Here is a 16291-nt window from a genome sequence, read left to right as displayed (position 1 = left end):
GAAATTAAAGGGCTAAGGACAAAATTTAACAGCCACATGCTAGTGGGGAAACAGAGGTTAGGCTGCTTAGGTGCCCTTGGTAAATACCCCTGGCTTCCAGCTGAAATTCCCAGGGCCATTTCTGGAAGTTGGGGTAAAAATGGAAATGGACTATTTTTAACAAAACCTAAAACACAATGTAATCTGCGTTTACTCAGTCTGTGTTCAGAAGAAATTTAACCTTTTTAGAAGATAATGTCATTCAAAGCCTCTACAATTTTTCATTTATGTAGTCTGGCTTCAGATAAAAAATTACTAGACAGATTAAAAAAAGAAAATGCAAGAGCATATTCTAGAGATTATATCTGCACAAATGAAATGTTTATGAGATTATTCACTGAAAAATGTTCATGATAACAAAATATTGGAAATAGCCCAAGGGACCATCAATAGGGAATTTATTAAATTGTGTATATTTATGTAATATATTAATTTTCACACAGGCACTATCATCATTTGGTGCAAGCCAGTTCTTTATTGTATGATACTGTCCCGATCATTCACTACAGAGCAGTTTGTAACTTTGGACCTGGCACAATAAGTGGAGGTTGCACATTCAAGTTTTGAGACAACTCAAAATGCTCCCACACATTTTCATGTGCCTCTAGGGTGGGGCATTCCACTTGAGAATCATTAATATTATGGAATTCTGTACAACTGTAAAAAAAAAAAACTGAGAAAGCTGTTTGTGAACTGATATGGAAAGACCACCAACTTGCTATGTTTTGTTTAAGAAAGGAGGACAATGAGAATATATATTTGGATTGCCTACATTTGCATAAAACATTCTGTAGTAATATGTAAGAAACGAATGAAAGTGATTTTCTGTGGAGCCTGATGAGGTGAATGGAGATGAGAATGGGTGAAATGTATTTACTGGATTTAAAAACTACTGTTTTAATTTTTAGAACATGAATTTATTACCTATTTAAATTTTTAATACAATTTTAGATATAAATAAGCTATTGTGTCAGATATAATAATTTATAAGAGATCTATTTAAAATTTACATATTCATTAAACAAATGTTTTGGTCTTTTCCCAATCCTGTCTCCTTTTACTTTTCCTTTTCATTCAGTGGAGTAGGGCGAAACTGGGGCTGGGCATCTGCAGGTAGCAGCATTCTGGCTGAATTTGGTACACTACATATGGAGTTCATCCACCTCAGCTACTTGACAGGGGACCTGACTTACTACAAAAAGGTTTGTTTTCTTGCCTTCTATTCTTTGTTATAAAGAGTCCTTTAAGATTGGCCCAAAGATTTGATTAATGCTTAAAAGGTTTGCCTTTCTAGATACATGTTTATTAGGGCTGTAGCCTTTATTTTTTCTTTTGAAGTTACTCAAAGAAATGTCCTTTCTATTTAGAACATATTTAAAATATGTATTGTTATTTGAGAAGTTATAACCACTATTACATTTTTCAAAAATTTTATTGCTATTTTTATGCAGCATTGTGCTGCAGTACCTACCCAGCCTGGTAAGACAAGAAAAACAAAATAACCAGATGTTTAAGAATTGAAAAGGAAGAAAGAAAACAGTAGTTATTCACAGATTACGTGATTATTGACCTAAGATATTAAGACAGTCTATATTTAAATTACTAGAAATAAGAGTTTAATATGTTTTTTAAATAGATGATCAATATGGATGTTAAAAATCAGTAGCATTTCTCTACACCAGCTACAAAAGGCAAGAAAATGTCATTTTGCAAAGAGATATCTTACGTAATAGAACAAAAGTATATATGTTTCCTACAAATAAATCTAACAAAAGATAAAGTTCAAATTTTTACTCAGCCATGGAAAAGAATGAAATCCTTTCATTTGCAGCAATATGGGTGGAACTGCTGGAGGACGTTATGTTAAGTGAAATAAGCCAAGCTTAGAAAGACACGTATTATGTGTTCTCATTCATATGTGGGAGCTAAAATAAATTGATCTCACGGAGGTAGAGAATAGAATGGTGGTTATCAGAGGCTTGGAAGGGTAGTGAGGAGAGAAGGATAAAAAGGGGTTGGTTAGTGGGTACAAAAGTACGGTTACATAGAATGAATAAGGTAGCACAATAGAGTGACTATAACAATGATTTGTTGTATATTTCAAAATAGCTAGAAGAGAAGATGTAGAATGTTTCCAACAGAAGAAATGATAAATGTTTGAAGTGATGGATGTTTCAGTTACTCAAGTTTTATCATTACACATTATATGCTAGTATCAAAATATATACAACTCTTTCATATCCATAAAAATTAAAAATAAAAATTTAAAAATACAAAACTTTATTAAATGATATTGAAGAGGATATAAATAAATGGAGAGATATCATATTTATGTATAAGTAAACAATATCATAAAAATTTCAGTCATCCCCAAATTGATGTGTAGCATAAATTCAGTGCCAGTAAAATCTCTAATGGCCTTTTTCCTCCCAATGGAACTCGAAAAGACACTTCTAGAATTTATACAGTAAAGAAACATTCTAGACACTTGTGAGGAAAAACACACTGGCTGGATTTACATTGCCCAGTTATCAACATTGACAGTATAGTATTTGTTAATAGGGACAAACAGACTGACAAACAGAATAGATAGCTCTTAAACAGACCTACATATATGTAGAAACTTGTTTTAACAAGTGTCGCACTGTGGATTATAATAGTTAATTCCAGGAATATTAAAGGCTTAACTTTAAAATATAAAACCCTGACACTTTGAGAATAAAAAATATATGCCCTTGGGGGTAAAGAAGGATTTTTGCAATGGGAAACAAAAAATATTACCTAGTAAAAATACCCTATAACCCAGCAATTCCATTATTTGGTATGTACATTTACATTATATACATAGAAGCATTGTTTATATTGGCAATTTATATAATAAAATACAAAATAGTAGTAAAAAATGAATTATGTTTGTATCTGTTAGTTAAAAGAATATGATACAATTTTTATAAAGTTCAAAACAAAGCTGAACAGTATATTGGTTGGGGATTCAAAATGGTTTTGATAAATTGTTGAAGTAAAAATAATATATAGAGATGAATCTCTAAATTAAATGTTTTATTTGGAAGCACAGAACTCCAATTCAGGGCATACACACAGAGTAGGGTGGTTGGTCCTCAGTACATCCGGAGAACAAAGAGAAGGTTGGAAGTTTAGAGAAATGTTATGTATAGTTTTGAAAGGAAATGTGTTGACACGAGTAAAGCTTCTAGAAGCTGTCTGGCTCTGATTGGTGATGGCAGTAGATAAAACTATAATCTTAGGGTTATAGCAGCTGAGCTTGTGGAAAACGTAATTTTTGGAGCTGGTGTTATGTGCCTCAGGTGATTTTCTGCTGGGCCCCTTGACTCTGATTTAGTTGGGTATGACAAGAATGACCCAATTCGTATAATTTGCTTTCACAAAGTCAAGATAATGACAAATATGAAACTCAAGACTACAGATACATCTGGGATATAGGCAGTAGTATGTGAATGGGCAGTGGTAAACAGACCATCAAAGGTGTTCGTAGTGTTGTATTTCTTAAATTGAGATGTGAGTAGAGTTGAGATATATATGTATATTCCTTTCTGTGTATGAAGTACTTCATCAACAGAGAAGAATTTCCAGGAAAATGGAACTAGATGACAGAATTTTCCCTGTCCTGACTAAATAAATAATAAAAATTAAATATTTTTATATTAATTATACTAATAAAAATTAATTTTTATATCAATTATATTAATAAAAATATTAAAGAGTAAAAATTCATCAAAGGCAATAAAAGAAGGAAAAGATGTAACTTCATGTCGTATTTGATAACCAAAATAAAAAAACAAAAACAAAAAGATTTCTGATTTCTGGAATGAGACATAAGTCTGCTTCCTACCCTATCCTGAAACCTTTCTGGGAAAAGAGAGTCAACCAACTCCTTGTATTCCCTATCTGTCTTGCCAGGGAGACCAGTGCCCAGAGCGTCAAATATGTAATTGCCTACAGCTCCAGCAGAGTTCTCACCTCTCATCCTTCTTGAACACATAGGCTTCAAGTGATCAAGTAGAAGTATACTAGTATTCCAGCTCTCAAATTGTATCCAGGAAGGGAGAAACACACACATACACACACACACACGAGGAACTCAAGGAGAAATCAACAAAAGTTCAGGTCAGAACTGACCCTGGTAAATGTGAACAAGATAAAACAGAAAGCATGGCAATTGTGCAAACATACTGCTAGAAACAAAAGCAGAGTGGTATATAGCATGTAGAAGACTGATAAAGAATCCAGTTTCAAATTTTAAAAACAGTAAAAAAAAAAGTCACCATGAGTAATTCATACTATAATAGAAATTAAATTTAACAGAGTTAGAACTCAGAACCAAAATAAAACAATAAAGTGATACAAAAATATTGTGGAGCTAAAGAAACAAGCTGAGACCTAAAATGATGTATCCTCATAGCTAATGGAAAACAACAAAGAACTCGTTGCACATAGTTAAAAACTGAATTACTTACATGGAATAAAAGCAAGAGATAGTCATAGTCAAAACAAAGGAAAAGCAGAGATTAAAAAGATAATAAATTTGTAAAATAAACATAATTTAATGTATGGGCCTTCCTAAGTAGAAGAGCTAAATCATAGGAATTAACCTAAAAGCTGTAAGAAGAAGAAACACTGCTGGGCACAGTGGTTCACACCTGTAGTCCCAGCACTTTGGGAGGCCGAGGTGGGTGGATTGCTTGAGCTCAGGAATTTGAGACAAGCCTGGGCAACATGGTGAAACCACTTCTCTACCAAAAATTAGCCATGTGTGGTGGGGCGTGCCTGTACTCCCCAGCTACTCGGGAGGCTGAGTGAGGTAGGAGGATCACTCAAGCCTGGGAAGCGGAGGTTGCAATGAACTGAGATCGAGCCATTGCAATCCAGCCTGGGTGACAGAGCAAGACGCTGTCAAAAAAAAAAAAAAAAAAAAAAAAAAGAAACAGAACACTGCAAATTCCGTTTCTAACAAAATTAAGGGATACTTGATACTTCGTAACACCAAATAGGAAGAAAAGTAGGCATATAAGCAGTAAAGATCAGAGAGAGGTTTGGTATAAACGGAAGAGAGGATGTTTGGGTCTGCAGACTGAAAAATACAAAGCCAGTAGAGCACAGTTCTCTAAATTAAATGTTGTAACTTGACATACAAAACTCAAATTCTCATGAGCAGCAATGAGAACAGGATCACAGGCTAATGGTGAGTACTTCTTTGCACCTTACTAGATATAATGTGTTGAGAAGCTGGAAAAACAGAATTGAGTAAGGATTCTCACAGACAAGCTGTTTGCGCCTGCAGACTTTGGTGAGGGAAGGGAATGAATGACAGATTCACTATTGTGAGCAGTGCTGCATTTCCAATCTCAAGTGGCTGGGGAGAAGCAAAGTCTAAAAAAAACATATTTATGTCTGGACTCTTACCTTGTGTTTTATGTCAAAACTTTCATTCAGGAAAATAGTATGAGTAATTTGTTAAAAAAGAACAGGTACCGAATTTATACAAAGGTATTACCAGAAAAAAGGAAAAGGAGGGAAAATTGTGGGCACAAAATACGTAAAAGAGCAATTGAAAATTCCAAGCAAATATCACCATGAGAGAAAACATAATAAAGCCTTCATCTCTGTAGAACAAGTATATAAACAGAGATACAAGAGCTCAGAGACAATAAGATGTGATATCAGTAACAAAGTATAAGAAGAAATAGTTATCAACAAAATGAAGGCCAAAATGGAAACAATACAAAGAAAAACAGTGTTCAAAATGTAAGGAGCTTAGAAGACAAAATTGAGAAAAGCTAGTAAATGTGTGGAAATAAAAGGAGACAGAAAGAAAATGATAGATAAGGAAGAAATAATTGAATAGTATACAGTTTTTGGATGACAGAAGAGTTAATTTTCTCACCTTTTATAACATCATTCAGAACTATCTAAAAAGTGGTCTATGGAATTTTTCAGATTGAGATTGTTATACATAGTGTTGGTCTCAAATGTGAAAGAACACAGGGAATATAGACAGCATCCCTGAGTCCATTCCTAAAACTACTTAAAGACAAAATCCAGCCAAATGAATGACGATGGGAAACCTTGTGGCAGAAGAATTAATATTGTACTCAAGTTCAGAAAAGTGAAGTATATATCAGGTCCTCTGAAAAAGAAAGTTTTCCCAAGTCATTTATACCAGCCAGGTTATTCATCAAATGTAATGACAATATTCTCAAACAAATAAGAGTACCTACAAGGAACATAACACCTCCTCCCACCTCCAGGGGCCCCCTTAAAAGCACTTACAAAGTTCACCCAATCTAGAGTTGAATCAAAATAAATCCCTAGGAAAGTCTCCAGCTTCTTAATATATTTCATGATTTTTCTTTCCCCCTTACCCTCAGGGAGATATTTTAAAATTTGGAATTTCAAGAACTTAAAGCTATCTATTGTGGGAACAATATTTAAAGTTCAGCAGTTTGTTTTACTTCATTTACTTTTTGATCTGTTCAATTCAAATTAATACTTTTCAAAATACAATGGCATTTTATGATTCAATTCCTGTGAAGTTATTTCTGTTCTTATATTTGAATATATACGTGTTGACTGTGTCTGGAATGATGTTTAAAATAACTGATGTTTCAGATGGTATTTCTAGGTAGTAGCATGTTGAGATTTAAAATGGTTTCTATCTATGCTGTTTTCTCTGTATTATTTTTATTAATTGCTTGATTTTAAAATAATGAACACATATCATCTTATAAAAATGAGTCATTTAAGAAATAGAAGGCGTTCCTGACTTCCCCCCACCCCTCCAACACACACACAAAGGCAGGGAATAGGTGTAGATTCTGAGTAAGAAAAAACACAAAGCCTACATTAAAACCAAGCCTTGATGACACTTATTTTTATTAATTGCATTCTTAATTTTATTTTACTCAGGTTATGCACATTCGGAAACTACTTCAGAAAATGGATCGTCCAAATGGTCTTTATCCAAATTATTTGAACCCCAGAACAGGGCGCTGGGGTCAGTGTAAGTATTCTAGTATACCTGAGGCTTTCTTAAAAAATTATTTGTCTGAAAACTCTTTGCTTGATGTTGTAAAAAGTACACTACGTGGAGTTAGAAACCCTCAGTGTCTAACCTTGTGGTCTGCTGGTGCTGTTCTTAGGCATGTTTCGGATCTCTCTTAGCTTCAGTTTTCCCACTTATAAAATGGAAATGTTAATAACATGTCTTCTAAGAGTATTTTATTTCCTGTATTGCTAAAATATAGTGTGGCAGTTTGAAGGTTGTACTTGAAAACTCTTATTAATAAATTATATCTTCATGTAAATAAAAGCACTGCTTAGGAGAGGGAGGTAGAGGAGGAGTATAAAAAACAAACGAGTATTTACTAGAAGGGGGGCAGTTGTTCTTGGATAAGCCATGTCTATTCATTCATTTTAGAAGAGGGCATCCTGGCCTTCATTATTTACCAGTCTCTGTGCTAAGTTCTTAGAAGAGATTGAGATGGAGAAAGAACATAGGGCTTGGCCTGAATTCACAGGCTGGCAGGATAGGCTGACACATAAATGTTACTGTACAGGAAGGAACCAATTGTTATATGAAACTGGGTAAAAATGATTCCCTCTGCCTGAGGGGAAAGTATTTTGTTTAGGGAGAGGGTAATTTTTCTTATTAGAGCTCATTTATTTTTGAAGGAATTGATTTTTAAAAGTAACAACTAATATTTATGTGGAAATGTGGAACTTACAGAATTTTAGTAATTGTAGGTTTATCGATGCTATTCTCTTTTAAAAGTTAGGAAAACAAAAACAAATAATAGAGATTGCAACTTTGCCGCTAATAAAACATGATTCAGTTATTTTTGAGACTAATAAAATCGTAAGTAGTAAATAAGAGACAAAAGTAACGATCATTTAATTTTAGTATTGAAAACACTGCTGATTCTGCCAGTAAGAAAATAAGCTGGTGTGAGTACCAAGAATAGGAAAACATTTGCCCTGGAATTGTCTTTTTGTTCCTTTCTAGAAAATTGTCTTTTATTTTATGAAAGGAAAGCAGATAGGTCCATATAATTATGTCTTTCATGGATCTGGGAATAGATGTCAATCTTCTTTGACTCTTTTTATACTTACTTTTCCTGTTTCCTGAAATTATTTACATATGACTCATTTTTCTCTTTATTTTGAAGAAGATGAAAGCTCTAATGCCTAGACTGAGTGGGAATGATATTTTCTGGAAAAACAAAACCCTGAGAGCTGCATTTCTAAAATGTAAAAACGTAGTTTTCTTGTTTCAGATAAGAGTGACTGGATTGGATGTCTACTTAGTAATTTGGATGAATTCTATCATAAATCTTTACCCCTGTGAGTTGTATTGAGATTTGAGAATATTATGATAATATAATGATATAATAATATATATGAAAAATTATGCTCAGTTCCTGTCTTAGACTATATGCCAGTGTATATTCTATATGGTATTACTATTTAAATGTAAAAGATGAAATCATAAAAGTACTAAAAAAAGAGTTGAATATATAATCAGGAAAGCCTTTTCTAAGCATGTCACGTAAAACAGAAACTACAAAAAAAGATGTCAGTTTTCCTGTATGTTATTGTTAACCTCTGTATTAGTCTGTTCTCGTGCTGCTATAAAGAACTGCCTGAGACTGGGTAATTTATAAAGGATAGAGGTTTAATTGACTCACAGTTCCACAGGGCTGGGGAAGCCTCAGGAAACTTACAATCGTGGCAGAAGGGGAAGCAAACACATCCTTCTTCACATGGTGGCAGGAAGGAGAAGTGCCAAGCAAGGCGGGGAGAAGCCCCTTATAAAACCATCAGATCTTGTGAGAACTCACTCATTATCAAGAGAACAGCATGGGGGTAACATCTTCCTGTACCCACTCTCCAGAGTGTATATATTTGTATGCTTTTTGAGCCAGCAACTCGTTTTCAGCAATTTATTCCAGATAAATTTTCAGAGCTATATATTAAAGTTTATTTACAATAATCTTGGGGTTGTTTATAATAGGGATAATTTGGAAGCAATCTAAAGCAGTTCTGTTGAACAGAACTTTCTGTAATGAGGAAAAGATTCTATTATCTGTATTATCCAATACAGTAGTCACTAGCCACATGTGACCATTGAGCACTTGAAATGTTGCTAGTATGGTTGTGGAATTACATATTAAATTTTAATTTAATTAACTTACATTTAATTAGCTACTTGTAGCTAGTGCTTCTACATTGGACAGGGCAGTTTTTAAACGTCTTGTAATAGGGATTTGGTTAAATACATTTTGGCCTGTCCAGATATAGTATACTATGCAGCCATTAAAAGTTATATTTTAGAATACCTGACATAGATAAATATGACATATCTAGAAAGATATTTAGAAAAGGAGAGGAAACACTATAGAAATAGAAACCAAAGTGTTATGTGTGGTTTTCTCTGAATTTGTGTTTTTATTTTCTCCTTTTCATTTACTGTTACTATCCAGATTTGATTAGGAACATCTATTACTTTTGATGTTAGCTTAAAAACATTTTTAAATAAAAAGAGAATCCCATTTTCCATGCCAGTATAAGGATACTCAAAAAAGTAAATCACAGTTTGAGAATTGCCAGCCTTAAAATGATCAAAAGTAGAGCATTGATGACATGGAGGCAGGAGAGTCACTTGAACCCAGGAGTTGGAGGTTGCAGTGAACCGAGATTGCGCCACGCGCCACTGCACTCCAGCCTGGGTGACAGAGCGAGACCCTCTCTCAAAAAAACAAAACAAAAGAAAACCAAATCCAAAAAACGAAACTGTTTCTCTTCAACGTTGTGTTGAGAAAACTGGATAGCCACGTGAAAAATAATGAAGTTGAACCCTTACTCTATATTATCTACAAAAATTAACTCAAAACAGATCAAAGACTCTAAATTTGAGAACCAAAACTGTAAAACTCTTAGAAGAAAACATAGGGGCAAATCTTCATGACCTTTGATTTGACACTGGATTCTTCAATATGACACCAAAGGCACAGGTAACAATACAAAAATAAAAGATAAATTGGATTTGATTAAAATTGAAAATTTTTGTACATCAAAGGATACTGTCTATGAGAAAGAAAGACGACCCACAGAATGAGAGAAAATATTTGCAAATCACATGTCTTATAAGGGTCTATACACAGAATATATAAAGAACTCCTACAACTCAATAACAAGGCAAACTACCTACAACTCAACAACAGAAGGCGAACTACCAAATTAAATAATGGGTGAGGACTTGAATAGTCATTTCTGCAAAGAAGATATGCAAATGGAAAATAAGTACATGAAAAAGATGGTTAACATTAAAATACAAATAAACTCACTGAGTTACCAACCACTTCACAGCTACTAGGAAGACTGTAATCAAAAGGATGAAAAATAAGCATTGGCAAGGATGTGGAGAAATTGGAACCCTTGTACACTGCTAGTAGGAATGTAAAATGGTGTAGCTGCTGTGAAAACCTAGCAGTTCCTTAAAAAGTTAAACATAGAATTACCGTATGACCGAGCACTTCATCTCCTCTGTATATACCCAGAAGATTTGAAAACAGAGACTCAAACAGATACTTGTAGCCCAGTGTTCGTTACATTATTTATGATATCCAAAAGGAGAAAGTAACTCAAATGTCCAACAGATGAACGGGTAAACAATATGTGAGTATAAACATACAATGGACTATTACTAAGCCATAAAAAGGAATGGAGTTCTGATACATGCTATAATATAAACAAACCTTGAAAACATTATGCTAATCAACAAAAGCTAGTCACAAAAGGACAAATATTGTATGATTCCGCTTATATCAAATATCTACAGTTGTCAAATTCATAGAGACAGAAAGTAGAGTAGAGTTGACCAGAAGCTTTGAATGAGAAGAAAGTGGAGAAGAAAATGGAGAGTTATTGCTAGAGTTTCTATTTGCAGTAATGAAAATTTTTGGAAATAGGTAGTGGTGATGGTTTTACAGCACTGTGAATATAATTAATGCTGCTGAATAGTACACTTTCAAAATAGTTAAAATGGCAACTTTTGTGTTATATACATTTCATCACAATAAAATTTACAACAAAAAAGATAACTTTTATTCCTCTGTTTTTTCCTCACAAAATAAATTCAAATTACTTTATAATATATTCACTCTTGGCAGTTTTTAATTTCGATGTTATAGAAAGAGCTATTCACTGGTTATTTTGGCAGATCTTTAAAATCCTAGTGAGCTGCCCTCATATCCTTTTAGCAGCTGTAGTCCTTACAAAATTGTCCAATTTGTTCCTTTTAATGTTTTTGTATATTTTATATCAGCCTCTGAAAAGTATATCAAATTTTATTATTATCTTTGAGCTATATACATCTGTCATATTTATAAATAGTCTGCAAAACAAACATTTAATTGAACTGAAATTTAACAATTCAGCTTTGGCTAACTGTATTATAATTAGAGTAATGATAATGTCTGTGACATGCACATAGCAATCACAGAGAATAATTACTGGTAATTACCTTCAGGAAAAGTACTTGGCAACAGATGTAAAAGAATATAGCAAGAAACCTAGATTTAAAGGCAAATTACTAGTTTTTTTTTCTTTTCTAAAACTTTTTTTTTTTTTGCTAGTTTTCTAAGCACAATACTTAGCCTATGTCATTTAATGATTAAAGTGAAGAAAATATAGGAAATCAGTCATTACTGATTCATTGTTTTATATTACTAAGTTTATAATTGTGGAAAAAAACAAGAATGGACATGTTATTCCCCTTTGAGTTAGAAAATGAATTGTCTTGCTTAATAATTTAGATAATTTATTTAACTTCTCTATGCATCTTTCTGTATCTGTTCTCATTGTACTTAATAGAAAATTCATGTGGATCATATTTATAATATATTTGAAAATGCTTCAAATTAGTTTTTATTCTAGAATTTCCCATAAGAAGACTTCAAGAAATAGCTTCTGTTAGAAACCTGCCATTAACTGTATAACATGTTGAAATAAATCATATGAAGCATTGCTATTTAGGAGTATTTTATAATATGTTAATCAATTTCTGAATATCAAAAGGACCTTAGAGTGACATGGTTTATCAAATTTGACATGTAGGCATATACTCTACAGGAAAGAGAAGTAGCTTCAAGTTCCTTAGTGGTATCCCTTTGCTTTAATGTAATTTCAGATGGTCTGTAAAGCAAGATGGACAGAATTCTCACTTGAGAAGGTTTTTTTTTTTGTTTGTATATTTTGTTTTTATTGAAGATAATTGACAAGAAAATGTAATATTCTCTGTTCAATAATAAGGTTAATTTTGTTTTAATATGATTTGTTATTATAACATTTCTAATTCACATTCTTCCTTTTGCACTCAGTGAATATATATATTCTGTTAAAAGTTAAACAAGGCATATACCATAAGGTGTCATATTCAGATACTGACAAGAAACCGGATCAGGTTTTGAGAAAACTAATGAAGGAACAAGATTACTTTTATTCTGTTAAAACTGTCTATAAAACACATTAATAAATAGGCTAAATTAGGAAAAGGAAAGGCTTAAAGCAGAAGGGCATACTAGAAAGCTGATATACGGATCTGGATCTAGGATGGCTGTCTGTGGGAGTAGTAGTCATCATAGATTTTATCTTTTCCTTTGTATCCTACATTGATTCTTCACTAAGTCTTGTCAGTTCTATTTCTAAAATATTCGTTTCCCCATTTTAACTGTACCTTTTTCCATTTGGAATACCTTCCGCCTTCTCTATGTCCTCTTATCAATAAATTCCTACCTATTCAATGAAAACAGAAAAGGAAAATTCTAAGTTAAATAAACTCTTTAAATATAGTAATCTTTCTTGCAACCACCTGTTAGGGAAAAGGAAAAATATTAGGGTATATATATAAATACCCATTAAAAGATTAATATCAATTTTATGTGTGATAGTATTATAGGAATATATTTTCTCTACAGGATGTTTGCATTCATTAATTTCACTGATACTAAATATCAACCACTGTTCCAGATGCTGGGTATATAGATGTGAACAAGTAGACAGTGTCCCTAATACCCTTGGAGAACTTAGATTCTGCTGGAGAGATATGAAATAAACAAATATATGATGTGATGTAATATAATGGTAAGAATTTCTTTTTTCTTAAAGCACTTTTAGTTTCTAGGACAATACATTCTTTTGCTTTTCTCATAGCCTTACTTAGCTTCATGCTTCACTCAGTCTTTTTATTATTTATTATTAGTTTTCTCCTTTACTCCTAGCGTCTTAGTGTTGGAATGCCCTAGAGCAAGCTTGCCCAACCTAAGGCACTGGATGGCTTTGAATGCAGCCCAACACGAATTGATAAACTTTCTTAAAACATGAGATTTTTTTTTACAATTTTTAAAAAGCTCATCAGCTATCATTAGCGTTAGTGTATTTTATGTGTGGTTCAAGACAGTGCTTCCAGTGTGTCCCAGGAAAGCCAAAAGATTGGTGGACAACCCTGCTGTAGAGGTCAGTCCTCCATTCTCTCTTCTCTCCAGTGTCATAGTTTTAAATACCATTTACATGCTGGCATCTCTCAAATCTAGAACTCTAGTCCTCACCTTGTCCTTGCCTCTATGTTCATAGATCCAATTATCTACTTGACATTTTTACTTAAATATCTTATAGATACCTGAAACTTAATATATCTGTAAATGAGCTCTTCATAATAATTCTATCCACCTCAAAACCTGTTATTCCTCCAGTCTTTCTCATTTCAGTTAATGGCAGGTCTACTCTTGCTCATGCCATAAATCTTGTTGTCACCCTTTACTTCTTTATCTCACACCCCACTCCAGTTTCTCAGCAAATTCTGTTCTGTCTGCCTTTGAAATATGACTAGAATTCAACTGCCACTACCCTGAGCCAAGTCACCATCTCTTGCCTGGATTGTTATAATAGCATCCTAATTGGCCTTTCTGTTTCTGCCTCTGCCCCTTTCAGTCTATTCCTAATACAGAAGCCAGTAATTTTTTACAAAGTAAGTCACATTATGCCATTTTATGCAACTCTTCATTACTTTTCATGTCAGAGTAAAAGCCAAGTCCTTTTGGGGCCCTGTGATCTGGCTCTTATTATCTCTTTTCCTTCATTTATTCTTCTCCAACTACATTGGCCTTCTGTCACTTGTTGAATCCATTAGGCACTTCTCCACCACAGAGCTATTGCAGCCACTACTCCATTTGCTTGGAATGATTTTTCCCAGAGATATTCACATAGCTCAATCCCTCACTTTCTTCAGGTTTTTTTACTCAAAAGTTACCTTTTCACTGAAGTCTTTCCTGGTCACCTCACATGATAGGCGGAAGTACAGAAAATTGAAAGACATGTTTTATAGATTCCTTCCACCGAGTGGTCCATATTTTCTCTGTGAATTAGAAGGCATTTAACTGCTGATAGCAGAGAAGAAGGTAGAGCAGTTGGGGACTTAAGACAAATAACAAATATCTTCTTCAGGAAATAGGAAAGAACACTAATGAAGGAGTTATAGAAAAGTTGACAGGCAGTGTTGAGGCTCATGTTGATGGTGAAAATGGTAAATTTGGAGATAATAGTAAAACAGACTGACAGCTGGGCTGATCCACAGTTGATGTTTAACTGGCTGGGTACAACAGGAGAACAGTGGAGTAAGGGTCTTGAATGGTTGGACAAGTGGGATTACCTGTTGCTTCCTTTCCTATTCAACCTGACTGCATAGGATCCAAACTTATTTGAGAATATATGTATGTATACTTTTCTCTTTCTATTTTATCTAACAAATCCCAAAACTCGTATCAACCCAGCCACCTACTTTTCCCATTTACATACAGAGTCAACTAAGCATTGCTGGTGAAAATAACAGTACAGGTTAAAGTTACTATAAACGTACAATTTCCAGTTTTATGTGGATCACCAGTATTCCATGAGTTTTTTTTTTTTTTTACTTTGATCAATTTACTTTCCTATTCTTTACTCTCCTTAAGTCTTCTATGTAACCCCTCTATCCATCTCCAGCTCTTCTTTTGACCATTTCTTTATTCTCAAGTTCCTAGGCAATTTTAGTTTAGATATATCTTTAGTAAAAATAGTATTTATATAGATTTTAAAAATTTCAGTTTGAGAGTCTCAGTGTTTAAAAAACTGAGTCAAAACAACTAAATTGGTGGAGGTTACTGATAGATTTGGACTAATTCCAAATATCCTTTGGTTTTGTTTGTTTATTTTTGAAAAACTGCTTTATTAAGATATAATTTACATATAATAAACTGTACATATTTAAAATGTAAAACTTGGTGTTTTAAAATAGGTGTACACCTATGGAAATCATGATCACAAAATAGCGAACATATCTATCACCCTTTTCCTCATACCCTTTCATGTTCCTTCTCTCAACCTCCTCCCTTCCCCCTCCCCCAAAACAACTACTGATCTGCTTTCTGTCATTAAAGATTGGGTTGCCTTTTCTAGAATCTTAGATAAATGGCATCCTTTATTTGTACTCTTTATGTGGCTTCTTTCAGCATAATTATTTTGAGATTGATCTATGTTGTGTATATCAGTAGTTCTGAGTGGAATTCCACTGTATGGAATACCATAGTTTGTTTATCCATTCTCCTGTTGATGGACATTTAGGTTGTTTCTGGTTTGGGGCTATTACAAATAAAGCTGCTATGAACACTGACTTACACACCTTCATATGTTCTCATTTCTCTTGGGGAATACTTAGGAATAGGCTGCTTTTATCAAATAGTAGATGTGTATGTTTAACTTTTTTAAGGAACTACCAAGTTGTTTTCCAGAGTACATATACCATTTTACATTGCTATCAGTAGTGTTTCTCCATATACCTGTCAACACTTGATATGATCAGTCTTTTAATTTTAGCTATTTTATTTCATTTTATTTTCTTTTTTTAAAAATTATACTTGAAGTTGTGAGGTACATGTGCAGAACATGGTTTGTTACATAGGTATACACGTGCCATGGTGGTTTGCTGCCCCCATCAACTTGTCATCTACGTTAGGTATTTCTCCTAGTGGTATTCCTCCCCTAGCTCCCCACCCCCCGACAGGCCCCAGTGTGTGATGTTCCCCTCCCTGTGTCCATGTGTTCTCATTTTTCAACTCCCACTTAGGAGTGAGAACATGCCGTATTTGGTTTTCTGTTCCTGTGTTAGTTTGCTGAGAATGAT

The 16291-nt window shown here is 33.6% G+C and overlaps 1 protein-coding gene across 1 annotated transcript in view; it reads left to right on the top strand.

Moving 5' to 3' along the window:
- The window catches only part of MAN1A2 (mannosidase alpha class 1A member 2), a 165023-nt gene that overhangs the window by 88825 nt on the left and 59907 nt on the right, over window positions 1-16291 (top strand). The window contains exons 7-8 of the mRNA XM_054478198.2: window positions 1118-1241; window positions 6985-7078. Of these exons, the coding sequence (XP_054334173.1) occupies window positions 1118-1241; window positions 6985-7078 (218 nt within the window). The remainder of the gene's footprint in view (window positions 1-1117; window positions 1242-6984; window positions 7079-16291) is intronic.

Source organism: Pongo pygmaeus, chromosome 1, assembly GCF_028885625.2.
Source record: "Pongo pygmaeus isolate AG05252 chromosome 1, NHGRI_mPonPyg2-v2.0_pri, whole genome shotgun sequence".
Lineage (NCBI taxonomy): Eukaryota > Metazoa > Chordata > Mammalia > Primates > Hominidae > Pongo > Pongo pygmaeus.
The sequence above is the reverse complement of the archived record's forward strand: the minus strand, read 5'-3'. Positions and strand labels throughout refer to the sequence as shown.